The sequence below is a fragment of the Drosophila serrata genome, unplaced genomic scaffold, assembly GCF_035046125.1.
Source record: "Drosophila serrata isolate PLE 108 unplaced genomic scaffold, ASM3504612v1 contig_190, whole genome shotgun sequence".
In the NCBI taxonomy this organism is placed as follows: domain Eukaryota; kingdom Metazoa; phylum Arthropoda; class Insecta; order Diptera; family Drosophilidae; genus Drosophila; species Drosophila serrata.
The window spans coordinates 1,271,809-1,295,810 of NW_028257088.1; the positions used below are offsets into that span (position 1 = coordinate 1,271,809).

The window sequence follows — 24,002 nt, forward strand, 5'->3', positions numbered from 1 at the left end:
GGCCTTGGACTTAAATTCATGCCATATATAGAACTCCACATACATGTTTCGTTAGTCTATATCGTTTGCTCGAACTGAAAGGAGATCTAAAATTTATAGCAAAATTTGTCTAGTACACAATCTTTTTAATCTAAAATATCAGTGAATATGTATAAATTTTTGTCACTAATCTTTTTCACAATTGTGTATTTCGTATTACTCGTAGTGCGCCTTTTCACGGGTTCGTCGGAGGATCAGGAACCGACTGAGGACCGCGAACCGGTTGAGGAGAAGAAACCGGCGGCTCGGGAGGTGGTTCGTGTCCGTGATCTACGCCTATGGAACGAATATCTTCGGGCTAGGGGTGGCAGGGGGAGGTACAGAAGACGCGTGTGAAGAACCTACACACATGCAGTTACTCCCGTCTACCAGGCAGAGCCACTCCACTGCAGTTATCGTTCGCAGTATCGATCCAGTACTTTCAAAGCGAAAGTGCTACAAATGGTAATTTAGTATAATTTATATACACATATATTGATTTTATAACTGGCAGAATCCTTATCCCGTTATGCAGCTTATATTCCTTTTATTATTATTCTGATTTTCCTTTTATTTTCATGGCAGTTAAATGCGAATGTACTAAACGCAAAGACGGCGAATACCACCACGGCATAAATTGCTCATTTAATGGGTTTAATGTGTACTAGTGATCACTGATCAGTGATTACATCACTTTGCTATCCAAGGAGGCTGCTAATCCTTCGCCAGCTCGGAGTGGGAGGTGAGGCCACCTTGAAGTCGTTCTTAAGGAGATATTGCCACAGATGGAGTGACGTTTATCTAAATGCACATTTGTATGTTTTCATGTGTATAGCTTTTTAATCGGACAGAGAATACAAGAGAATAAGTGTGCAGTATATAATTGAGTTTTACTATTAATGTGTGTGTTTGCAGACCTTCTGGCTAAAAGATTAGTTAAATTTAAAGAAATTATAAAGAGAAAGTGGAATTTAAATTCAAATTCAAAAACCTAACGGCCATTTGTCTTTGGTTCTCACTGGTGGTGACAATAAAGTGATAGGTAGAAAGAATCGAGTATTTCCAGATATACATACATTTAAAAAGACTATCGATAGGTATTTTATCAAAATCTAAATATATTTGTTTCTAACCTTAATAAGAAGAGATATATATTCTTCCATTCATGTTAAAATATCTGGGGATTCCTTATACGACTAAATAACTATCGAAATATATCGGAAGCAGTTGAAGATTTAGCAGGTGACCTTTTTGGTCTTTTCTATACAGCTAAATTCATACGCGATATTTTAAGTAATTAAGCCCTTCGTTCAAATATATAAATATTTATTTAAAAACTATTTCCCGCTTCACCTGCACCTAAATCCAATTGGATTCAAACTCGCCCCAACTAGAACCGATCTTGCAGAGACTGAAAAACATCGAGTAATCGAATGGAAGAATCGATGTCACTTCCATCTCTAGATTGGGTGTGTTGCGAGGCTGCATTTGTTTACGCTGCGCTAATCGCCTAAGAAAAGTGTTTTTTCCATTGCTCCAATTGCGAGATCAGACTTTCTAAGCCACCAAGCAGCCGCGAGTTATCCCCAAGCCACACGCACACCATCATGCGCGAACTGAACAAGCAGCAGTCGCAGGATACCACCGATGCGGGCGTCGAGAAGGGCGACTATCCGCGGGCCACCAGTAAGTGACGCACGCCCCGCCCCGCCCCAGAAACTAATATTACCTCGCCTCCCTGCAGATGGTGTGGTCTTCGGTGCCATCGTCACCTTCGCCAGCTTCTTTGTGCTGATGATGTCGTTCTGCTCGCCCTATTGGATCGAGTCTTACGAGGAGACGCGCAGCAGCTTCAAGAACATGGGGCTGTGGCAGTATTGCTTCAAGGATTTCGTTTATCCCAAGTACCAGTTCCCCAAGCAATTCACCGGCTGCCACAATGTCTTCTCGCACGTGAGCATAAGGATTTGTTTGCCTCCCTCTCAACAGGTAGTTACATCCTCTTTGTTTTGCAGGACTACTATGTCATCCGTGAGTACCTACTGCCCGGCTGGCTTATGGCCGTCCAGGGCTTTGTCACCATGTCGTTCATCATTGTGTTCCTTGTGCTGTCGCTGCTCTCGCTGACCATCATCCGTCTGCCGCTAAAGCCCGTGCTGCAGTACGAGTGGCTGCTCGTTCGCCTCTCCTACATCGGAACAGCAGTCTCCTGTACGTAGAATGCCACCCGCCATCAGCCACCTACCTTGCCATTAGCCACGCCTACCTTGGCTAATTAGCTAATTAATCTTTACTTTCAGCTCTGTTCATGTTTTTGGCCGTGTGCATCTTTGGCGGCTGTGCCTATCGTCGTGACTGGCTCATGTATCCCAAGTTCAATGTCCTAGGCTGGTCCTATGCCCTTGCCGTCGTGACCTTCATGCTGCTCGGCCTGGCCGCCTTGATTCTGCAGCGTGAGGCCCGTCAGGCCTTTGAGGCGCGCGGCGAGCAAAAGAACCTGGTCATGCAAATGGAAATGCAGGAGCCGGGCTATCAGCCGCCGCGTCATCACCACAGCCAGTCGCGCAGCCTGCAGGGCTACATATAGGAACTGGCAGCCGTCGCTAGCTGCTTCACGGCATTCCATACGTAGCCTAAGTCTGCCCCAAAAAGCAATCTCCGCCCATAAAGTGCCTTCCCTACCAGTCGCTAACCATCAATATTACATACAATATTTCCATTTACACTTGAAGAAACTACGTGCGTGTATGTAGCGAAAAGAGCTCACAACCGATCCGTCCAAGGTATGGCTTTACCTTTCTTTTTATATTTCGATACTGAAACTGAACGAATCTATTTTAAATTAAGACAAATTTTATCAGATTTATACACGAAAATATCATATTATTAAGATAAATCCTGGGCTTTTCCTGGATTCACCCAATCATTCTTTTATATATTTCGAAACTCAAGGTTTTATGTTTTACCTAGGCTCAAAAGAATAACAAAAAATCAAACATAATACAAACACAATTGCAATCTTTGATATCAAATTTGTACACAATTACGATATAATATGATAAATATTAAACTGAACTGCGCTTTGCGTTCGAAAATGTAAGTTTGCTACGTTGTTAGTTTAATTTTAAAAAAGTTAGGAAGCAGGTCCAGAACCTCTACAATCTACTCCCAATAGATGAACATAGCTCTTCTCCCAGTGCAAAGACAAGATGACACCTCCGCCACCTTGTTCTCCATTGATGAGGCGTCATCTTGGCCTAATATGTGTTGTGTTTGCCCTTATCGGGAACTGATAGCTGCGACGCTGATTGCCAATTGTTAGTCTTGGCTCCCGGCTTTTCATCAGCCCCAACTCCAACTTCAGTGAGAGTCACAAACTGAAGGAACTCGGATGCTCAAATCGTGATGACTCGCCGCGGTGATGATTATGCCCTTTGTTTGCTTTGGCTGCTGCTGCTGGTGGTCGCCTGTGAAGCGGAGGATTTGGAGCAGAAGCCGCGCATCATCAATGGGAGTATAGCCCGAGCGGATGAGACAAGACACCTGGTCTCCATACGATTGAAACGGCACGATAACAACTTTGGCAGTGGCCACATCTGCGGAGGAGCGCTCATAGCGCCCAACAAGGTGCTCACCGCCGCCCACTGTCTGTACAAGTGAGTAATGCTTATACTTCTTCTCCTTCCTCTATTCTAATCCGTCTGACTGATCCGTAGCAACCAGAGGAAGCGCTACCGCCAGCCCAGCGAGTTCGTTGTGGTCCTGGGCACCCTGAATCGTTTTGAGCGGCACAACGGCACCATCGTCTCACCGGTTAGCTCCATGGCCTACATGCACACCTTCAGTCCGGACAGTATGCGCGACGATGTGGGCATACTCTTCCTAAGGACTGGCCTGCCCGATGGCGGTGGCCATCTCAGCGTAGCACCCATCCAGCTGGCAGGTCAGGTGACGCCGCCGGGAAGAGTGTGCCAGGTGGCCGGCTGGGGGCGCACGGAAAGAGTGAGTTTCGGAATTAACTAGTAATCCATATATATTGATTGATCCGTTCTTCTTTTGAAGAGCTCACTGTCCAACATCCTGCTAACTGCCAACGTGAGCACCATTCGCCACCAGACTTGCCGGATGATCTACAAGTCTGGCCTGCTGCCTGGAATGATGTGTGCCGGACAATTGCAGGGCGGAACTGATTCCTGCCAAGGTGATTCCGGTGGTCCGCTGGTGCACGAGGGGCGTGTGGTGGGCGTGGTATCCTGGGGCTATGGTTGCGCCGAGCCTGGTTTGCCAGGCGTCTATGTGGATGTGCAGTACTATCGTCAGTGGATCGAGGAGCGTAGCAGTAGTGCCAGCAGCTTCTTGAGGAGAATGCCTTCTGCTTTAGTCATTGCCATGATTGTGATGTGTAGATGCTTGTGACCCGGAAGTAAAGCTGGAACAACATCGAAACCTAATGTGTTGCAGTTGCATACCTATAAGGTCAGTCCGTCATTCAACTATACTCTTAAGATGGTCTCATCTGCTCTCTTTGGAGAATGATTTAGCTGTGGCCATCTCTTTCAAGATAAAATACTGAGACCACCTTGTATAGCTTCATCACGACCCAGAGGGATTTCTTTTGTGCCTTATCAACTAGGAGTTCTACCGATTCTTTCCAGTCCCAAGCTAATAAGTTTCCCTTCGACGATGCAATCGTTGCCTTGTTGTAGCCATTATCTAACAGAGTTTCACAATGATCGGATAATTATCGCGACTCCACCTTATCAGGTCGAGCTTCTTCTGGCGAATAAAAGCACATCATCCAATCCATTCAACAATCAACATTTATTTACAGCGAAACACATGTAGAGATCCGGAAAACAATAGACGAGAAACAACTCGGCTGGGCATGCTGGGGTGTGGAGGAATGTGTGTATTGAACTAGAAAAAGATTTGGACTAGCAATTGCGGCAGTTCCGCCGCTGCGAAGCCGAAGGCTGCTGATCCGACCGCTCGTGCAGACGCAACAGCTCCGGCGGCCCGTAGGCAATGCTCGGCAGGCAGCGCGATTGGGTGAGCAGCAGGGAGAGCTCCCGATTGCAGGCAGCATTCTCGATCCGCTCCATAACACGGCCCACGAGCAGCTCAACGGCCTCCTGGACATTGGCGCCGGTGCAGGCGCTGGTCTCGATATAGGGCAGACGGTAGCGTTGGGCCAGGGCCGCCACCTGGTCGCGGCTCACGACGCGCAGCTCCAGCAGGTCGCACTTGTTGCCGCAGAGCACCACGTCCGCGTCCTCGGAGTAGGCGTGCGTCCGGAGCTGTGACAGCCAGTTGGCTGTCTCCAGGAAGCTCTTCTCGCTGGTCAGATCGAAGATGAGCAGGAAGCCCATGGCATCGCGATAGAAGGCTGTGGTAAGCGAACGAAAGCGCTCCTGGCCGGCGGTGTCCCAGATCTGCAGATGGATGCGGTGGCGACGTCCTCGAGAGTTGTACACCTGCAAAAAGCAGAGAAAAGCTAAGGCTAGGAATTCGAATGCCTATAAAATCTGGCTTTAGAGTGTCTAATTAGTTTAAATGTTAGAAAATGGGTTATAACAAAGTCACTCAGAATCAGACTTCTACCAGACCTGACACAGAATCCGTGAATCATGGATCTGGAGTACTCACCAGCCGCTTCTCGCGGAAATCGATGCCCACAGTGGAGATGAACTGGGAGTGAAAGCGGCCATCGGTATACTGGTAGAGCAGACAGGTCTTGCCCACACCGGAGTCGCCTAGCACCAGGAACTTGAGCAGATAGTCGTAGTCGATGTTGGCGCCCGTCATCATGCTGCTGCTGCTGCTGCTGCTCGGATCTCCTCCGCTTAGGCTCGTTCAGGGCATCCCGTCCGCCTGGAAGCAGGGAATCAAATGAGCTGCTGCCTCTGACCGAGCTTTCCCCAAATCGCTGGATTCCTGTTTCCGCCCGTCCCTCTTTAAGCCCAGGCTTTGGGTGACAAGGGAAAGGAAGGAGGAGGCGGAGGCGGAGGCGGAGGGTATTCAAGTCGAGAGGCATCTTCATAAGCATATATCCCCAGCCCCTTCCACATCCATCCCCAATAAGGCCACCCCACTCACACACACACATACAGAGAGAGCTACCCGCACCGTGGCAAATATTTGAAACTCATTAAATCCCGATTTATTGATTTTCTGTCTCGTTCTTGGCGAAATTTCGGTTTTGTTGAATGGGCTCGATAAGGGAGGGAGGGCACTGAGTACAGCAGGAGGAGGAGGAGGAGAAGTACCTTTTTGATGGTTGCGCCACAACATCAAACATAAAAGAAACCTTAGATAAGCACGACCGACCTGGGATCCTCTCCCTTGTCCGCTCGGCCCAACCGATCGGGAGTTCGGTCATGCCCGAAGGGGAGCTGGAAGCTGTAACGGTGGTATTCCAAGACTTTGCATGCGAGCCAAAACAAAAGAGGCAAGGAGAGGATAACCACAACAACAAAAGCCAGCTCAAAGAGCAGCCCAGGAATGCAGACCTAGCCCTCTCTCCCTCTCCCTCTCCCCCTCCCTCTTCACCTTTAATTAGACAAAACGGCCAATGTTCAAAAGAGTGGCGTGCCGTGAGAGGCTGGAGTGGGAGAGGGAGAGAGCTTCTCTCTATAAGCTGGCCTCTCCCGCGTACTAAGCGGATTACAGACCTCCCGTCTGCGGTTGGGTGCTAAGTGGGAGCGGGGTGGGGGTGTTGGAGGAGCGCCATCAAGTGGTTGCTAGACAACACAATCAATCAGGCAGGGGCTGGGGCACACGCCCCACACTGCTTGTCACTCTCTGTCCCTTATGTTGCATTGAATCCTTTGCTGTCGCTGCCGGATGATGTCTTGTAATGTAATTTCCTCTCGCTTCCTCCTCCCGCTGTCACCGGCCATCTGTCCCGCCACTTCCGCCTGGCGCTAAAAGAGCACGCACAATTTACAGTTATCTGTTGCCAGTACCAAGGTACACGGGACACGGCAAAATGGCGGAAGGGAAGGGGAAACGGGAAATCGAATTAGCATGCACGCACAGCAGCTAATGCCATATACCCATCCCGCTCTGGCAGCTCGCTGGGCCTGAGACCGGACTGAGTGACGGTTAATTTTAAACCTTTATTGATTCGCAAGATCTTATTGTCGTTTCCGGGCTCAGGTGGTAGGCAGCAGAGGCAGCAGCAGCCGTTCGACGGAAATAGCATCCCAAGGGATGCTGGCAATTAGGAACGCAAACAAATGCCAGGCCCTTCAAGGTCTCCTGTGGCAGCTGCAATTCTCGGATTCTGGACGACCACTGCCGCCAACCCACCAATTAAATCTAGAAGTGCCACCGTAATTAGCTGTCCGTGTGTGTTGTGGCTTTCACTGCAACTGTGTGCAGGCATAGCTGCGATTTAAAAATAGACCAAGCTCACCTGTCCCTCTCTCCTCGCTCACCTCAGCTCACCCGGATCCGGTTAATTAAAAAGAAGCGCGTCCGCACGCATTTCCGTCCCAACGCCCAAAGCGTTCCCAATCTCCTTCGATAGCCTTTGACTTTGGCGCCCAAGGCGACGTGCTTCGATTTGGCGCTTTCAAGGATGCTGATGGTGCCACTCGCCACGCTTTTTGCTTGCTGTTGTTGCCTGTTTGTTGTTGTTCGCTAGCCCCAGAGGATAGCCCGGGAGTTATCCGTAGCTGGGTTGCTTTTTTCCTGCGATTTGGCTGCCAGGTACGAAAGTACGCGTTTTCCGAGCTAAGGATTCAAACGATGGTGCTCCGGGCAATGTGTGCACCACGACCTGTTGCCATGCGCTGCCCAGCACAGACTACAAGCGCAGCTTGGGCATCCTGCTGCAGACACGGACAGCTGGCAGCTTTACGCTTCCAGCTTTCAGCCAAAGTGAAAGCCCAAACGCAGCTTTCAAGGCTTTCAGGAAGCCAGCCGCAAAGGAGCGACAGGTGCACACAGACAGGTGTTCTGCCATTACAACCCAAGGGAAATTGAGATGATGCTGTCAAGGCAAAAAGTCCGTTAAGCCAACTTATTAAGGTGAGGCGGGGGCACTCCACAATGCGTGTTGAAACGTAAGAAATCCCTGATAATATAGACATTATTTTGAATTTAAAAACCCGCTAACCTTTGGGCAATCGAAATCGGCAATTGATATCGGCCTACAAATCAGTGCTGTTAAGCGCTGCACTAACGCCAGAGATTGTAACATTTAAGCGTTATACGGTCTGCGGTCACACTGAAACTGATCGTGCGTCTGTAGTTTGAAATTCGCGTCGTTCGTAACATTTTTTTTTTGTTATTATTCTAAAACATGGCCAACTTGGACGAAACATTTGAGAAGCCAGAGTTCGACTGGAGTGCCATCAGCGTGGGAGACTACAAGCTGGATCACTCTCAGAATTTCTTCGGTGAGTATTCTCCGCTTCTGCCCTCCCTACACAGACCAACTAATAAAGACGCGCCACCTTCCCGCTTTTTTCCCCTGTTTCCATTTACCGCAATTCCCAGCCAACAAGGAAAACAACCGCAATTTAAACAATGATCACCACCAGCAGCTCATCTTCAGCAACTGTGCCACCCCCACATTAGCCAAATTCAAGCCGGAGAAGGAGCCACTAGAGGAAAAGATCATAAAGGACGAGATCCAGACGAAAGTTGCCCAGGAGGCGATGAGTAAGTTGAAGCTCGCAGAAGACACATCCAATCTACCACCAAAGGAGAGCCCAGGGACGGAAACCGAGCCAACACCACCATCAGGAAGTTCCGCACAGCTGGAGCAGAAAAAGCTAATATTCATAAAGGACGAGAACGAGACGAAGGGAGCGATGTATGACGATATTGAGAACATGCCCGAGGCTGATGCTGCCAGAGTAACCCGCGGTAATCTGCGCATGCAATGGAGCCCCATTCGTCACGAGCATGAAGGAGCCGTGACCGGAACCGCCGCTGCTTCTGCTCCTGTCCCCAAGGCATACGCTTTCAAGGACCTGTACGAGTGCAATCGTCAGCAGGCGCGGCGCCGGCAAGAGGAGGAAGATCGTCAGGCGCGCCAATTCCACAGCCGACCCATGCCCAATTTTAAGGCCATGCACAAGCGCATTGACGACATGGTGGTCGTGCATAGAATCACCGTACCACGGACGCCCCAAACGATCAAGTACTGGAAGTCGTGCGTGGAGCGGCGCCGTCAGGACAAGGAGGAGCAGCGGCAGCCGAGCCTGGAGCCAGTGCATCCGCAAACACGCCACAAGACATTTAACCTACACAGCGACCAGCGCGTGCGCGATCGCCGTGATTTTGACTCTGCCGTCCAGGAGAGGCAAGTACAAAAGAAGAAGGAGGTAAATAAATGAAGACTAACTGCATGAATAAGATTACACTATGTACGTAAATAACTAACAATGGGTGCTGTGCTCTGGAGCCCCTGAGCCTTAGGGGGAATATCTGCGCATAGATTAATACATTTCGATTAGGAAGGAATAACATAGTTTATTATTTAAAATTAACCTCAGGCGATAAGTGCTCATATCGAGTGAGGTTATCGATAATGCGATAGCAGCCCATCAGCCACAGTGCGATTTTCTTTGGACCGGGCCAAGGGTCACACTATTTAGAGCTCCAGCCAGGAGAGTGCCTCGGAATAATTGTACAAATTCGAAAACTCAAGTTCAACTCAAACTTCGCTCCAACTCCATTCATACCGCGTCTCGAAATCCATAACATAAATAGCACCACACAAAAAAAGAAAACAAACACCAAAGACATTTCGACGGCTGCAAGGGAAAAACAACAGCAACAAGAAGAAGAAGGCGACGACGCGAGCGAAACACGGGACAATGTGAAAGAGAGAGAGCGAGCGAGAGCAAAAGAGTGAAGAGCGCCGAGCGAGTGTCGCAGTCAAGTTTGTTTTTGTTGTTAGTGGTGTGAGTGAGTCATGACGTTTTTGGACGGCGTAGAAAAAGCCAGTTAATAGTCGTGCATTGCATAAAGCGGGAGCAGCCACCGGACAAGCAGCGGCCAGTGCACTGGACCAGGACGACCCGCCAGCAGCAGCAGTAGCAGCGGAAGCAGGAGCAAGGCGCTACACAGGATTTGCAACAGCTGCGCCCCATTATATTCCCCTTACAAACACACAGACACACGCACACACAGCATTCGATAGCAGCGAGTGTCACACACAGAGACGCCCGCGCTGTCACAGTCACAGCGCACGCACGCACACACACACAGCACACCACACCACAGAGCTCTGCCTGTCGTCACAGTTGGCTAAATTTCGGAATTTGGTTTTCGTATTTCCGACTTTGAAGCCATTTTTTGAGAGCGGCGGAAGGCAAGGCAACAGGGGAGCAGCAACAGTAGAAAACTTTCGCCACAACTCGAACGCAAAGCGTAGCAAACACAACCATGGTTGACCGTTTGGTCAATTCCGAGGCCAACACGCGACGCATTGCGTCCGTGGAGAACTGCTTCGGCAGCTCCGGCGTCCCACTGGCCATGCAGGGTCGCGTCCTCGTCGGCGAGGGCGTTCTAACCAAGATGTGCCGCAAACGACCCAAATCCCGTCAGTTCTTTCTCTTCAACGACATTCTCGTCTATGGCAACATTGTGATTGGCAAGAAGAAGTACAACAAGCAGCACATTATGCCGCTGGAGGAGGTATCGCTGGAGTCGATAGCCGATAATCAGCAGTACCGCAACGGCTGGTACATACGCACCACCACCAAATCGTTTGTGGTCTATGCCGCCACCAGTACCGAGAAGCAGGAATGGATGGCCCATATCAACAAGTGTGTGGAGGATCTATTGCGCAAGAGCGGCAAGAAGCCGGTGGAGAATCACGCCGCTGTCTGGGTACCCGACACCGATGCCAGCATCTGTATGCACTGCAAGAAGACCCAGTTCACCTTTATCCAGCGTCGGCATCATTGTCGCAACTGCGGAGCCGTTGTCTGTGCCGGCTGCTCGGCCAAGAAGTTCTTACTGCCCCAGCAGAGCACCAAGGCGTTGCGCGTCTGTGATGCCTGCTACGAGCGCCTGACACATGTGCCGCCCAGCTCGGCTGCTGGCAGCGGTGGTGTTGGTGCCTCTACCGGCGCTGGCGCTGGCGATAACAAGCTCAACACAACGACGACGACTACTGGGGATAGTTCCAACGATGAGGACTCCGATGAGGAGACCGCCTCACCCGGCGGCGAGTCGCATGACGAGCCACGATTCTATGGCGACAATAGTGTGCTTTCCGCGGCCGATGACTCCTCAACGGCGCTTGCCTCGCCCTACTCCACCACCAGTGTGCCGACTGTGAGTTCATCGCTGGATCAGTGCGTCCAGAGCTCGCCCGCTGTCACCACGCCCTCGAGTCTCTGCTGAGCGGGGTGAATTGATATGAATGGTAATGAGCGTGACCGAATATCCTTTATCCCCTTTAAAGGCCTTGGCCAGGCAAGTGCGACCTTGCTTTGTCTGGTTTTCGTTTTCAGTTTCTCGGTTTTTTTTTTTTTTTTTTATTTCTGTTTCTTCCTCATCTCCAACTCTTCTTTGTCGGAATGGCATTTGCGCGATAATCTTATCAGCTGCGGCGGCTGCCTGCCTCAGCTTCTGCTCTATTTTCCGCTGGCAAACAAACGGGCAGGGCCGTAGCAGGAGATATTCCAAAGGGGCTTCTACTTATCGCCTTTAAACTCGCGCTGTGATTCAGCCGAGCCCAGAGATAGGCCGTGATCGAAGAGGGAACGGGGGGATGAGTCAGGCCCACAGTCCAGTCAGACTCTGAGAACAAACACATGTCACTAATTAATATCCAATAGGTGCTTCTATTGCACAAACCGAGACTTATATTCCTTCCTCTTTCTCTGTTGCAGCAAGAAGAACAACGTAAACGATGCGAGGAGGAGGAGATCAAGGAGATACGCAAGATGACGGTCTTCAAGGCGCGTCCGAATCCATTCAAGTAGTGCTCGAGAGATGGTCAACCCCAAAATTCTTTATATATATATACATACACATATTATTACTTATTACTTTTGTCCAAAATTAGAATGATGTGAAAGCGTTGCATAGTTGTACAATGATTAATTAACAAAGCATCCTTTATTTTTTGTCTCTAACTTTTAACATTACCTGTATTTGTTTTCTGTTTCCTGTGGTATTCCCTGTACAAATTTAATGACTGAATTTTTCAATGTATCGCTAAAAATATAGACAAAATTACGGAAGAGCCGGTGTGTGGCTGCACAACTGTTTAAAATGTTTAAGGATTATTGAGAGGAATACAAAAGCTATTTCCATGGCTTGCAAAAGGGATTTGTTAGAAATATTAGTAACCGATCCGACTAAATATATAGCCGATATATTCAGAAATTTAGTGATTCAGTCGTATAGGAAATACCCTACATGTTTCTCCCTTTATTTTTCTGTCGTTTACAACCTAAACTAAAATCGTAACTATAAAACGGAGAGGAGATATGTATAAAAGATACGAGCAATTTGCCAATTGCTAAATCATTAAAAAATAAAAACTGTTTTCTATTTGTACAAAAAAAAAACAACAAAAAACTGAAACAAAAACAATAAATTAATAATTGTAAAATTTAACACCTCTCTCGCTCTCTTTGGGCGATTCTCTATTTATTTCTCTCTGTCTCTGGGGATTCTATCTCGCTCTAGTTCAACTTGGAGTTATACTAATGTGAAAATAATATGTAATTTAACATGTTATTATTATTTACATATTCCTTTATTATATATAGTTATTTTCATTTTATGAAAATCTAACGAAATTGGAAATAAGAAATTTGGTATTATAGTTTTAGTCAGAAGCTTGTAACTCATAAATGAGTCATTTCCGACCCTATACATCATATTTATTCTTGATCAGCATCAAAATCCGAGTCAATCTAGCCATGTCCGACAAATATTTAATTTTTTCAAATTTTTCCACCATTTTATAAGGGGTTACATCGTAAAAATTAACAAAAAAAATGATAAAAATTAAAATTTTTCTTCATTTTATATTGAGTATGCAGATTTGTTAATCTTGTAAAAACTAACTTAGGACTGCTTTCCGAATTAAAATTAGTGCTTTTTTGGCTGAGTTATGAATTATTTAAGTTTTGATTTGTCTAAAAAATTGTCATTAAAAATTATTGATAAATATTAGCCCAAAAAATGGCATTTGACCTTTAGTCAGAAGCTTCTAACTCGCGAAGGAGTCATTTCTGACCCCATAAAGCATATATATTCTGGATCAGGATTAAAATCTGAATCGATCTAGCAACCTTTGGAAGAAAAAAATTTTTCCGAATTTTTTTCAAAATTTTATAAGGGGTTACATCGTTAAAATTGTCAAAAATTGATGAAAACTTTTAATATTTTAATATTATTAAATTGAGTATGCTGATTTGTTAACGTACTAAAAAATAGCACAGAACAGCTTTCAGAATTGAAATTGATCCATTTTTGGGTAAGTTATGACATTTTAAAACCTTAGATTTGCTCTAAATTATTAAAAATATTTTTAAAATTCCTATAATGCATATATTTTTGGCCTTAGTGCCGGTATATCAAGACCAACAAGTTAATTATTGTTATAGGGCATATATATATTTCGATTTCTCATTAAAATCTTAAGCAATTTCAATATCCTGAAATAAATCTAGTAAAATGTCTTAATTTTCCAAATTTTTAAATTATCTACAAAAAAATTGAACTTCCACATTCTTAGGCCGATTTATTAACCTCGTAACACCCACAGATAGGATTTCCCTGTTTAAAGCATGAATCAAGGTCCATTATAAGACTTAAAAAGAATAAAAACATTGATTTTAGATGGAAAACATAAGAAATGTTTATTTATGCCCCGACAGAGTAGGCGTTGGCGTCGTTTGCGCTCGACAAGAGCAAGTGTGTACAGGCAGCTTCCTTAGAACTGGCCATCGCTACCCCAGGAGGTCTTGACGGTGTCCTCGTTCCAGTCCTCGACTCCTCCAACGGTCTCAGCGGCGCCAACCTCATCGGCCCAGTTGGTGGTCTCCTCGACCGGATGATCGACGGCCTCCTCAATCTTGGGTGGCGGCAGCAGCTCCTTGGCGGCGGCCTCCTCCTTCTCAGCCTCCTCGGGATCGCGGTAGAAGAACAGATCGACAACCACGGGCCACTCGACGCTGCGAGAGATGGTGCCGCGCAGGCGGAGAACTTCGCGGGCCAACAGCCACCACATCAGGCCGATGGAATGGGCCGACTTGTTGTTGCACGGAATGGCAATATCGATGTAGCGCAGAGGCGAATCCGTGTTGGTGAAGGCAATCACCGGGATGTTCACATACGAGGCCTCCATGATGGGCTGATGATCGGTGTTGGGATCGGTCACAACCAGCAGACGGGGCTCGCGGAAAGCGGGCTGAATCTGATTGGTGAAGGCACCGGGAGTGAAGCGGCCAGCAATGGGAGTGGTGTCCGTATACTTGGCGAACTTCAGCACGGCGCGCTGGCCAATGGGACGCGACGAGATGACGAAGACCTACAGCGGGAACAGAAGACAAGAAACATTAGTAGGGATTTCGAACGAAGTACACACGAACGGAAGGGTTCGGCGCCTGTGAAGCGTGGCTGGTCAGCGGTAAAATTGAAATCATTGCATTTCATACCCGAAAGATTAGTAAAAAATTCATCATGTTAAGCCACGCGACACACAAGGTGGGTACATATATATATATATATGTATGTATGTATGGAAGCAAATACTCACATCCGAGGCGTTATCGATGGCCACGATGGCGCGGGCAGCCAGCTGCAGCTTCTCCCAGGTCTTGCCCAGGTTGATGATGTTGACACCGTCGGCGCGGCGCTTGTACACATACTGCTCCATCTGGAAGTTGACGTTCTCCGAACCCAAATGGGTGGTGGCCACCAACATCTTGGTGATGTCGTCCTCTTTGAGGGACAGAATATCTAAGCCTCCCGACATGTTAACGTGGAAAGAGTTACGGAACCTGTTGAGGATTAACAAGAACTCGTGTTAGCACACTTTCAGCTGCAGTCTCAACATAACCCCAAACCACGTGCACATCCGCCGCAAGCAAATTCAAAGAAGTTTGCACTCTACGGGAGGGATCTCTGTGGCATGGGTTATTGTGGTATGTCATCGCTGTATGGCGAGGAGTATTTCAATGGGTTTTGTCCAAGTAACCACAGAGTTTTGTGTCAATTTTTGATTTTTCACGGAACTTACGTCTGGATGCCGCTGGGAGTTTTGACAAAATGGACGATTTCATGGTAGTGCTGGCAATACATCAGATCGCTATCGATATGGCCATTCGATATGTGTTGTCGATGTATCGCTATTTAGAGATTCGATTTTTTTGAACGGTTAGTCGAATTTGTATTCGTAGCATATCGATTGTCCAATTCGAATTTAAAAAGTTACCGGGAACTGAATAAAATTGTTGCATCTTTCTAAAACCAATAAGTTTTCAAGTGAAATTAAATGTATAAGAAATATATATGACTGCTATTGCTAAATATACATTTCTCCCATAATTCCTTGATCTGAAACCCATTTAAAAAGCACAAAAACCATTTAAAAATTGTGAATGCAACTTTATTCAAGTATATTCATTTTTTCACTTGTTATGTTTTCAGTTGTTTGTTGTTGTTTTTTCGTCTTGTTGGTGTCCATGTGTTTTGTTTTTGTTATAATCTTGTTATTGTTAGTGTACATTGAATATTACCATACATAAAAATGTATTTCAATCTTAAGTTTAAGGCGAAAACAATTGATAAACGTATTGTGTATTGTATTTTTTTTTTGACGGAAGATAAATCAACAAGGAAAAAATGAGAAAACAATTTTAAATTTCGACTAGAACTTACATGTTTATTAATTAATATTAATTAGAATAATATATTTATCATGTGAGCCCCGAGTGGGCGTGGGCGTGGGTGTGGATGTGGGTGTGGAGGGGGGCGGAGGGTGGCAGGACTAAGGATTGCGTGCTGCGTCATGTGCCTGGCAACGAAGGCCCATGCTCGGGCCGTCGTGTGTGGTGTGTGTGTATGCCTCATATGTGATGATTGCTATGAGTGTGTGTGTGTGCCGCCGCCGGGTGTGTATGCCAGTCCTTATGTTAGTGCCCATGTCCGTTTTGGGTTACATGCACACACATATGGGGGTTGATTCCACTGATTCCTACATTAGGGTGCCTCGTAGCTCGCGATTTTGATGGAGTGGCGTCCAGCTTGGCTCACTTGTTGCCTGGAAACTGTTCCTTTCCCTCGGCGACATCAGCAGTGACTCCTTTTTACACATCCTGTTAGACAGTGAAGCACCCTGTTGCTCAGCAAGGCACCTTGTTGAACTGAGAGGCAGAGGCACCCTGTAAGCGCTGCTCCTCCTCCTCTGGGGGGAAGTTCCGCCTTTTTGGGGGGTTCTTGTGTGTGTGTGTGTGTGTGTGTCGTGTGTGCTATGACTATTCTAGGTGTGTGTGTGTGTATACATAACTATATATATATATATATCTATATATATAAGTATGTATATATTTATATATCGTACGAATATAATGCATGCATTATAAAAATACTTTACTTTACTTTATGCTTTACGTTACGTTTGCTTCTTCATCTTTATCCTGTTTAAATGTTAACTTAAAAAAAAAAATTGCCCAGGCCCTAATCCTAGAAAGGCGCCTGCTGCTGCCCCATCGAACCTCCTACTTGCTCCTTGCTCCTGGTTCTGTTTCCGGTTACTGGTTCTTCACGTCCCGCAGCTCGTTCTGCTTCTGACTGGATTGTATACAATATATATTATTTATAGATGTGTGTGTGTTCCAAAGCCAATACTAAGGCTCCTCTGCTCTCCTCTCCGGTGCTGGAGCCAGCTCCACAAATGGCTTTACCTCCTTCTCCTCCTTGCTGCGGCCTAAGCCTGCTCCTCTGTGATCTCCCGTTCAGTAGCCCTTGAGCCTGTCGGCCAGCGGAGGCTTGATGACCTTGGGCGCACTGGCTCGCGCCACCCGCATCCTTTCCGCGGCCTTGGCCAGACGCTTCTTGCGCTCCTCAACCGTCTCAGAGGCGCGGCGCAGCCGCTGCCGTGCGGCATTCTTCATCAGTCTTAGGGTTCTTTGTACTTCCGTTTCGTTCTGCCTGCGCACACGGTTCGCCTCCGCATTCTTGGCCAGCCGGATGCGGTATTCCGCCTCCGATTCCTTTGATCGCTTGTCACGCATTCGGGCCGCGTTCCTCTCCAAACGCCTTTCGCGTGCCTCAATCGATTCGTTGCTCCGCCGCCGGGCTGCCTTTTGCGCTCGCGACGATTGGCCCAGCGAGATTTGCTGGCCGAGATGTGGGACGCCGAGGTTTGCAAGGCCGGGAACAACACCTCCACCGCCGACAACGTCGTTGATGCCACCTCCGGTGCCGACCACGACAACACCGGTGGATAGATGATGGTGCAGGGGATGCTGCTGCTGGGAGACTTCCTGATGCTGCTGCTGCTGGTGGGGATTCCCTCCCTGAAGCTGCTGCTGCTGGGGGAAGCCGTTCTCCAGGCCCAATGCCGCCGCCGCTGCTGCTGATGCTCCTGTTCCTCCTGCTGCTGTGCTGGAGCTAACTGTGGCGCTGCTGCTGCTGTTGGCAGCGGATACGGCCGAGTCCCCACCAGCAGCACCCGCTACGGTTACCGATGAGGCTGAGACGACGGAGGAGGCGGTGGCTGAGGCAGAGGCGGAGGCAACGGCAGCGGCGGCGGCCGCTGAGCTCGTGTAGTTATTATACTCTATGAGGCCACGATTGCCCGGATAGAGGGCATGGTGCATGGGACTCTCATAGCTGAGATATTCCGGCTTAATGAAGAACGGATCGCGGCCCGTCGGCGAGTTGAGGAAGTAGAGGCGACTGTGGTGCTCGGTGGTAATGCTCCCTCCGCCACCCACACCCGCGGACATCGGTGTATATTTTGTGCGCTCGCTCGCTCCCTACGACGACGACGACGACGATTCCTGCTGCGACCTGATTTCGTTTCGATAACGTTTCAGTATCTTCCTTGGGGGAGATCGGGAGCAGCTGCTCCTGCTCGAGTTCCTGCTGTTGCGGCTTTTGTTGCTGTCTTAGGTTACCCTATGTCCCGCGCACCGCCTAGGCACAATTAACTGGCAAAAATGTGGCGAGTAAACAACAAAAGCGACATAACTAATCAATATGGAAAAAAGCTCTACCAGCGGAACTGCAAGCTTTCGCGCGCAAAAGCTTTCGCTTCCAGGCGCAAGCCTATCGATAGGGCTGGGGCTATCGATACTTGGCAATGAATGGAAATATATTTATATCTTTGTTTTTATCAATGTAAATGTTGAAAAAACTTAATGACATACTTGTTGAACTTGTAAAACTACATCAGAAATATATAGAAACAAATATAATTCGATTTTAATAAACTATCTATCGATAGTCTTTTTAAATGTATGTGTATCTGGAAATACTCGATTTTTTCTACCTATCACTTGATATTCACCACTAGTGAGGGCCAAAGACAGCTGGCAAATGGCCGTTAGGTTTTTGAATTTGAATTTAAATTCGTAATAATAAATCTTTTATCCAGATGGTATGGTATTAAAAGTAAAACAACAATTATATACCGCACACTTTTTCTTGTATTCTATGTCCCCTTAAAAAGTTATACACATGAAAACATATAAATGTGCCTTTAGATAAACGTGACTCCATCTACGGCAATTCCTTATTAACTAACGTCTTCAAGGTGGCCTCACATCCTGCTTCCACCTGGCGTAGGATAGGCAAAGTCACTGATCAGTGATCACCAGCTCGGGGCAAAAATTGAACACATAAAATTTACAATTTACGCCAGATGGATGGCGAGGTAAAAGCCCACGGGGCTTGAGCTTCTTTGCGCCGGCCTTGAACTTTCACCAAGAGCAGCAGCAGCAGCAACGTCGACCCACGTGTGTACTCCTCCTGCTCCTCCACCGCCACCGGCTCTGTGGGTGTCGAAAAGCTGCTCGCCGTGCAAGGTAGGTAAATACGCACACCAGAGACAACAAAAACTTGATAAAACACGAACGAAAAACCAAAAATTAAACAGCGAAATTGGCAGCCAAGGTGCGTTTGTTTAGCCGGAGACGCAGTCAAAGTCGTAGCCGCAGCCGAAGCCGAAGCCTTCAACTTGAATTAAGCGTTCGTTGGATGGATCTGCTGATGTGATCATGTAGCTTAAATCTTGTTATTTTTGTTTCCAGTGTATTCGCATTTCACTGCCATTAAAGTCAGGTGGAAATTAAGAAATTAATACGAAGAAATAAGCAAGGATATATGTATGGTGTATAGATTAGTTAATGATTATGCTTACCCATTGGCTGCAATTTCGCTTTCAAGCATATGGAACAAAAAAACAATAAACAATAACGACGCAGGATTGCTAAATCCTGCTAATTTTACTGCTCAGCATCTTCCCTGGCCTGTGCCCTATTGCGACCTCCGATTGGACGACGAGCACGTGGGGCCGGAGGAGAATTGCGTCCAGGAGAATTCGCCTCATCGCGTCCATCATCATCCTCAAGCCGATCCGTTTCCGGTTCCGGTTCCGGTTGGACCTCCATGGGTACGGGTACGGGTTCAGGTACCAGTATCGGTACCGGTACCGGTACCGGGCGCGGCACCTTACGCCAATCCGAGACGAAACGCGCTACGAGTAATATCACATACAGGAATGAAAAACATACCAGGGACAAAAATTTCGAAATGTAAAAATGCATTTTTAACAAAAAATGGGAAGAAAATTTACTACAAAAAAACAAAAAACAAAGAAGGATTAAAATTTTTGGAATTAGATGTTTTCACTTCGGGTACACGATATTAACTGACGAAACTGTATTCGGTTTCCTACACATGTTAAGATTTTATGTCCAAGGCCCACTTGGATTTCAAAACAAAATCAAAATATATACATTTATATAGATTCCTAAATGAAATAATCATTAAAAACCTTTGAGATCAGCTTACTTTCGCTTTCAAAGAACTGGAACGAAGCAGCAAATGATGGCGGGGGAAAACTGGTTTTCTTTCTTTCAAATTTCCCATTTTTTAACCGGCGAAAGTGCGACCCAACAGATGATTCACAATGCATTCAGAAAAATAAAACAAAAAAAGAGATAAAGAAATTCCAAATTCCAAGGCGGCGGCTGCATTTTTCACATAGTTCCCAAGACCTGATCTCCGGACAGCTGGCGGGGCGCAAAGAATAACGATATTGGGTGGAAAACCCACTCCCCCCCACCTACCCCTCTGCAGTAGGAAAAACCTGAGTTATGGCCCAAACATGGGCCGAGTGAAAAAATGCGATAAATAAGCAGTCAAATTTATATAGCTTGCTGTCGGAGAGATATTTGATATTAATAAAGCAAAGTTACAAATATTTGTAGAAAAAACTAATAACTTAAGCAACTAAATTGTATAATAAATTCAGCAAGAATTGTTCTTTCTTTTGCTAAGCTTTATTTTGATAATTTGAAAAATATAAACAACAAATCTGTCCACAAATCTTTCCAACTAATTCAGCTTTACACTGATACATTTAATTTCCATAATTATATACAAATAGTTAACGTACAAATAAATAAATATAATATTTGTTTTTTATATTTACTCACTCAGGCATTACGGAACAGAAACATATTACAGACCGACCATATGGGTAATTGTGATTAGATCAATTCCATGCTCGATTGCAATTCGATTAGCGTCATAATTTATTGCACTGCGGGGGTCGGGGAGGGGGTTCGGGAAAATCATTTGCAGAGGCAAACATTTTCATAGTTGTGGGGGAAAATCATTTACACAAGGAAAAATTATATCACAAGCGGGACATGATTAATATGATGCGAACAATATTTATTATAAAGCAAGAGAAAATAAAGCGAAATAAAATATATACAAAAGACATCAAATATTTAAAACAAACTACATTAAATGTATTATTATGAATTTTATTTATAGAAAAATAATCAAAGAAAATTATTCATAAATATCGAGTCAAAAAATGGTATTAGACCTTTAGTCAGAAGCTTCTAACTCGCGAAGGAGTCATTTCTGACCCCATAGATTATATATATTCTTGATCAGCACAAAAATCCGCGTCGATCTAGGTATGTCCCGCAAAAATTTAATTTTTTACAAATTTTCATAATTTTATAAGGGGTTACATTGTTAAAATTTCGAAAAATACATAAAAATGTCAAATTTTAAACATTTTGTATTGAGTATGTAGATTTTTTAGCCTAAACTAACATAGGACTGCTTTCCGAACTGGAATTAATGCTTTTTTGGCTTAGTTATGAGTTTTTTAGACTTTGATTTTTCGAATAAATAATTCTCCAGCAAATTGTATCTTTTTTCCGCGTGCTGAAACAGGAACCCCTTTACGTTGACATTTTATTATTATTATATTTTGTATTTTTCTGTTAGCTTATGATACGAGGCTGTCCATATGGAGGCGCACATATCATATATTGCTCCGTTTTGGGTAATTATGTCATGGGGTTTGGGCAGCGAAATTCCCTCAGTCGATGCCAACTATCACGTCACCACGTCGTTGTCGTCGCTCTATGCTTATTTTTTATACTATATAATCTTTATAAACTATATACGCGATATGCCAGGGAATGACGACATTTGGACGGCCAAACATGTAGAATTTGTTTACACTTCTTGGCTTGGCGCAGGGCAGTAAATATTAGCACCTGAAAAGAGCTTACTTTATGTTCCAAAAGAATTATTTTAAGCTAGCAAAAATATTCACCATCCACCATTAATACTTAAAATATAATTGATATATATTGATAGAACAAACTTGGATACCTAAATCAAGTAACTTTAATAAACCTATAAAGATATAATATGAAATAGGTTCTTAAAAATGTATTTCAAAATATTTACTGGTATTTAAAATGTTATTTAAAAATATGATTTACCATGAATATATATTTTTTAATATTTTAAAATCAAATAGAATAGATAACTCCCTTTGAAACTCCGTAAATATCTTTTCTTTTGCTTTGATGATGGGTAAAATCAGTAAAAATCATTTTATAGGCATAAATGAATGCCTATTTATGTCTGCGATCGTAAATAAAAACATAAAGAACAACAGGTGGGTGACGCCAAAATTGCAAAATAAATAAATATATCTTAGTGACGACGACGACGACGAGACTTCTTTTAAGAAATGTCAACGATGACGCCTCCTCGACTGTGAATCATCGACAGATTATTGGTCAGTTTTTGGGGGAACTCGATTTTCGGATATCGCCATATTTGGTTAATTCCAACAACGAAATTTATTGCGATTATTACACAAAATCCATGAATCACTTGGTATTCCAAGCGACCATATGCTGTCTCAGTTGGAGTCTGGAAAAATCAGTGAGTACGTGGTCGAGATATATATGAAAATATCTGATGAATGGGATATGACTTCTTCCGATTTTTACTGATTGCAATAATTTGATATATAAATATATTCTTTTACAACTTAAAACACATGAAGTAGGCTAGTCTTTTTGTAAGAAATTTTAAATGCAGATTGTTCAGAAATGGAAAACAGAGTTGTGGTCTTATTAACTTGGTTATATAGTATAGTTTGGTATATTTTAGCCCTGCAATTTGTCATTGTTAAATGTGTCATCTCCCGTAACGACTGCAAAATGGTTGTTTAATTGCAGTTTTTAATTCGGCTTTGAGCTATGCTGAAAAATAACAAAAAGCTAAATATTTGCATGCTACTCTCATGTAAATATATAAACAATAGTAGCCTCCTCCTCCTCCCTCCGTTTGAGATATAGATTTAGATTCCGATTTCCACTTGCTCGGAGCAATGATTGCATAATCCTCATACTGCCATTGCCTTAGATTTCGTTTCGGAGATTGCTATATACATATAGCTATAGATCGCACACACAGTCTATATATATATATATATACATATATATAGCATATATAGCAGACAATTAAAACAATTGATGCGATTTCTCGCACAAATGTGCCAAACACGAACGTTCAATTTATATTTAGTCGATCGCCTTCATCCGTCAAATGATCATCAATAGTTGTTGGTCGGATCAACCGCAAAGCTAATCCAAATCCGATTCTCCTCCTATATATATAAATATATACATATATATATTTTGTCACGAAGCAAAGGCAAGAAATTAAATCGATTAAAAATCGATCAGTGGGTTTTTCCCTCTCTGCTCTTTTTGATTTATTTGATTTTTGGCTTTGCCAGCAAATAATATTGTTTGCACTTAAATTAAATGTTGTTTTAGCATTTAAATATTTATAAAATAACTTAACTTGACTGGTTTACCAACAATTGGATTTGTAAAGGTTAAAGAGGCCGGATCAGACGACTATATAATATAGGGTACTATAATTTCATTCAGAAGCTAGAAACTCTGTGAAGGAATCATTTCCGACCCCATAAATCATATATATTCTTGATCAGCATCAACAGCCGAGTCGATTGAGCCATGTCCGGTGGAAAAATTAATTTTCGAGTTTTTTTCCAATTTTTTTTGCTCAAAATTGTATTATAAAAACTGCCAAAATTTGGCCAAAAATTAAATACTTAAAATTTAAAAACTCAATATGCAGATTTGTTAACCTGATAAAAACTAGCACAGAACCGCTGTCCGAATTAAAATTAATGCATTTTTGGCTTAGTTATGGTATTTGAAAAACTTGAATTACCCATAAAAATAGCATATAAAAATATTGATTTAATATACCTCGAAATTAGCCTCCTTTCTTGTTATTAATTTTATTTTAATTTACCCAATTAGAAAGATGAGATAGAAAAGCTTTCGCCCGCCCCCAGATTCCAATTGCATTGTCCAGCTGTTATTTATGACATTCCCTTACGCCCTCTCTCGCCAACAAGCCCAAACAATTGCCTTCTTCCATTATCGCGAAGCGACCTC

General features: G+C 44.7%; 8 protein-coding genes and 1 long non-coding RNA gene across 13 annotated transcripts; 5 read left to right on the top strand and 4 right to left on the bottom strand.

The window, feature by feature from the left end:
- The first annotated feature begins 50 nt into the window (after nt 1-50).
- LOC110182489 (uncharacterized) lies at nt 51-896 on the top strand. The gene is made up of 2 exons (XR_002319564.2): nt 51-483; nt 604-896. It is a non-coding gene; the product is annotated as an uncharacterized LOC110182489 (long non-coding RNA).
- Nucleotides 897-1,441: 545 nt separating this feature from the next.
- Nucleotides 1,442-3,118, top strand: pck (Claudin superfamily protein pickel). The gene is made up of 4 exons (XM_020950484.2): nt 1,442-1,704; nt 1,763-1,971; nt 2,034-2,229; nt 2,319-3,118. Exons 1-4 carry the CDS (start codon nt 1,626-1,628, stop codon nt 2,603-2,605), a joined length of 771 nt encoding a protein of 256 aa, XP_020806143.1. The 5' UTR covers nt 1,442-1,625; the 3' UTR covers nt 2,606-3,118.
- Nucleotides 3,119-3,203: 85 nt separating this feature from the next.
- LOC110182448 (trypsin-1) lies at nt 3,204-5,254 on the top strand. 3 transcript variants are annotated; one of them, XR_002319562.2, is made up of 4 exons: nt 3,306-3,674; nt 3,735-4,020; nt 4,081-4,494; nt 4,580-5,254. XR_002319562.2 is itself a non-coding variant. In XM_020950483.2 (3 exons), the coding sequence occupies exons 1-3, from the start codon at nt 3,424-3,426 to the stop codon at nt 4,432-4,434; spliced, it is 891 nt and encodes a 296-aa protein (XP_020806142.2). In that variant the 5' UTR covers nt 3,204-3,423; the 3' UTR covers nt 4,435-4,824. The 3 variants fall into 3 exon arrangements, 1 of the variants encoding a protein (XP_020806142.2); XR_002319563.2 differs by having other exon boundaries at nt 4,674-4,824; XM_020950483.2 differs by having other exon boundaries at nt 3,204-3,674; nt 4,081-4,824.
- Rab27 (RAS oncogene family member Rab27) lies at nt 4,821-7,839 on the bottom strand. 2 transcript variants are annotated; one of them, XM_020950485.2, is made up of 3 exons: nt 7,458-7,839; nt 5,665-5,889; nt 4,821-5,492 (listed from the first exon to the last, which is right to left on the bottom strand). In XM_020950485.2, the coding sequence occupies exons 2-3, from the start codon at nt 5,824-5,826 to the stop codon at nt 4,953-4,955; spliced, it is 702 nt and encodes a 233-aa protein (XP_020806144.1). In that variant the 5' UTR covers nt 5,827-5,889; nt 7,458-7,839; the 3' UTR covers nt 4,821-4,952. The 2 variants fall into 2 exon arrangements, with proteins under 2 accessions (XP_020806144.1, XP_020806145.1); XM_020950486.2 differs by lacking the exon at nt 7,458-7,839 and adding an exon at nt 6,285-6,407.
- mei-38 (meiotic 38) lies at nt 7,826-12,612 on the top strand. Its single transcript, XM_020950545.2, has 3 exons — nt 7,826-8,423; nt 8,524-9,356; nt 11,880-12,612. The coding sequence occupies exons 1-3, from the start codon at nt 8,327-8,329 to the stop codon at nt 11,970-11,972; spliced, it is 1,023 nt and encodes a 340-aa protein (XP_020806204.2). The 5' UTR covers nt 7,826-8,326; the 3' UTR covers nt 11,973-12,612.
- rush (pleckstrin homology and FYVE domain containing family member rush hour) lies at nt 9,585-12,612 on the top strand. 2 transcript variants are annotated; one of them, XM_086829355.1, is made up of 3 exons: nt 9,585-9,942; nt 10,006-11,410; nt 11,880-12,612. In XM_086829355.1, the coding sequence occupies exon 2, from the start codon at nt 10,423-10,425 to the stop codon at nt 11,386-11,388; it is 966 nt and encodes a 321-aa protein (XP_086685481.1). In that variant the 5' UTR covers nt 9,585-9,942; nt 10,006-10,422; the 3' UTR covers nt 11,389-11,410; nt 11,880-12,612. The 2 variants fall into 2 exon arrangements, with proteins under 2 accessions (XP_086685481.1, XP_086685480.1); XM_086829354.1 differs by having other exon boundaries at nt 9,587-9,938.
- Nucleotides 12,613-13,839: 1,227 nt separating this feature from the next.
- On the bottom strand, nt 13,840-15,279 carry sta (stubarista 40S ribosomal protein SA). Its single transcript, XM_020950548.2, has 3 exons — nt 15,248-15,279; nt 14,765-15,008; nt 13,840-14,536 (listed from the first exon to the last, which is right to left on the bottom strand). Exons 2-3 carry the CDS (start codon nt 14,981-14,983, stop codon nt 13,940-13,942), a joined length of 816 nt encoding a protein of 271 aa, XP_020806207.2. The 5' UTR covers nt 14,984-15,008; nt 15,248-15,279; the 3' UTR covers nt 13,840-13,939.
- Nucleotides 15,280-15,594: 315 nt separating this feature from the next.
- LOC110182497 (uncharacterized) lies at nt 15,595-18,250 on the bottom strand. The gene has a single exon (XM_020950546.2). The coding sequence runs from the start codon at nt 17,958-17,960 to the stop codon at nt 16,965-16,967; it is 996 nt and encodes a 331-aa protein (XP_020806205.2). The 5' UTR covers nt 17,961-18,250; the 3' UTR covers nt 15,595-16,964.
- Nucleotides 18,251-18,644: 394 nt separating this feature from the next.
- LOC110182500 (uncharacterized) lies at nt 18,645-19,899 on the bottom strand. Its single transcript, XM_020950549.2, has 2 exons — nt 19,376-19,899; nt 18,645-19,280 (listed from the first exon to the last, which is right to left on the bottom strand). Exon 1 carries the CDS (start codon nt 19,779-19,781, stop codon nt 19,461-19,463), a length of 321 nt encoding a protein of 106 aa, XP_020806208.2. The 5' UTR covers nt 19,782-19,899; the 3' UTR covers nt 18,645-19,280; nt 19,376-19,460.
- Nucleotides 19,900-24,002: the final 4,103 nt, after the last annotated feature.

Coding starts and splice junctions, on each gene's coding strand:
- sta (XM_020950548.2), bottom strand. CDS start 14,983: ATGTCGGGAGGCTTAGATATTCTGTCCCTCAAAGAGGACGACATCACC. Junction 14,537..14,764: donor CCATCGATAACGCCTCGGAT/GTGAGTATTTGC, acceptor TTCCCGCTGTAG/GTCTTCGTCATCTCGTCGCG.
- Rab27 (XM_020950485.2), bottom strand. CDS start 5,826: ATGATGACGGGCGCCAACATCGACTACGACTATCTGCTCAAGTTCCTG. Junction 5,493..5,664: donor ATTTCCGCGAGAAGCGGCTG/GTGAGTACTCCA, acceptor TGCTTTTTGCAG/GTGTACAACTCTCGAGGACG.
- LOC110182448 (XM_020950483.2), top strand. CDS start 3,424: ATGACTCGCCGCGGTGATGATTATGCCCTTTGTTTGCTTTGGCTGCTG. Junction 3,675..3,734: donor GCCGCCCACTGTCTGTACAA/GTGAGTAATGCT, acceptor ACTGATCCGTAG/CAACCAGAGGAAGCGCTACC. Junction 4,021..4,080: donor GCTGGGGGCGCACGGAAAGA/GTGAGTTTCGGA, acceptor CTTCTTTTGAAG/AGCTCACTGTCCAACATCCT.
- rush (XM_086829355.1), top strand. CDS start 10,423: ATGGTTGACCGTTTGGTCAATTCCGAGGCCAACACGCGACGCATTGCG.
- pck (XM_020950484.2), top strand. CDS start 1,626: ATGCGCGAACTGAACAAGCAGCAGTCGCAGGATACCACCGATGCGGGC. Junction 1,705..1,762: donor CGACTATCCGCGGGCCACCA/GTAAGTGACGCA, acceptor GCCTCCCTGCAG/ATGGTGTGGTCTTCGGTGCC. Junction 1,972..2,033: donor GCCACAATGTCTTCTCGCAC/GTGAGCATAAGG, acceptor TTTGTTTTGCAG/GACTACTATGTCATCCGTGA.
- mei-38 (XM_020950545.2), top strand. CDS start 8,327: ATGGCCAACTTGGACGAAACATTTGAGAAGCCAGAGTTCGACTGGAGT. Junction 8,424..8,523: donor TCACTCTCAGAATTTCTTCG/GTGAGTATTCTC, acceptor CGCAATTCCCAG/CCAACAAGGAAAACAACCGC. Junction 9,357..11,879: donor AAGTACAAAAGAAGAAGGAG/GTAAATAAATGA, acceptor TCTCTGTTGCAG/CAAGAAGAACAACGTAAACG.
- LOC110182497 (XM_020950546.2), bottom strand. CDS start 17,960: ATGTCCGCGGGTGTGGGTGGCGGAGGGAGCATTACCACCGAGCACCAC.
- LOC110182500 (XM_020950549.2), bottom strand. CDS start 19,781: ATGCATTTTTACATTTCGAAATTTTTGTCCCTGGTATGTTTTTCATTC.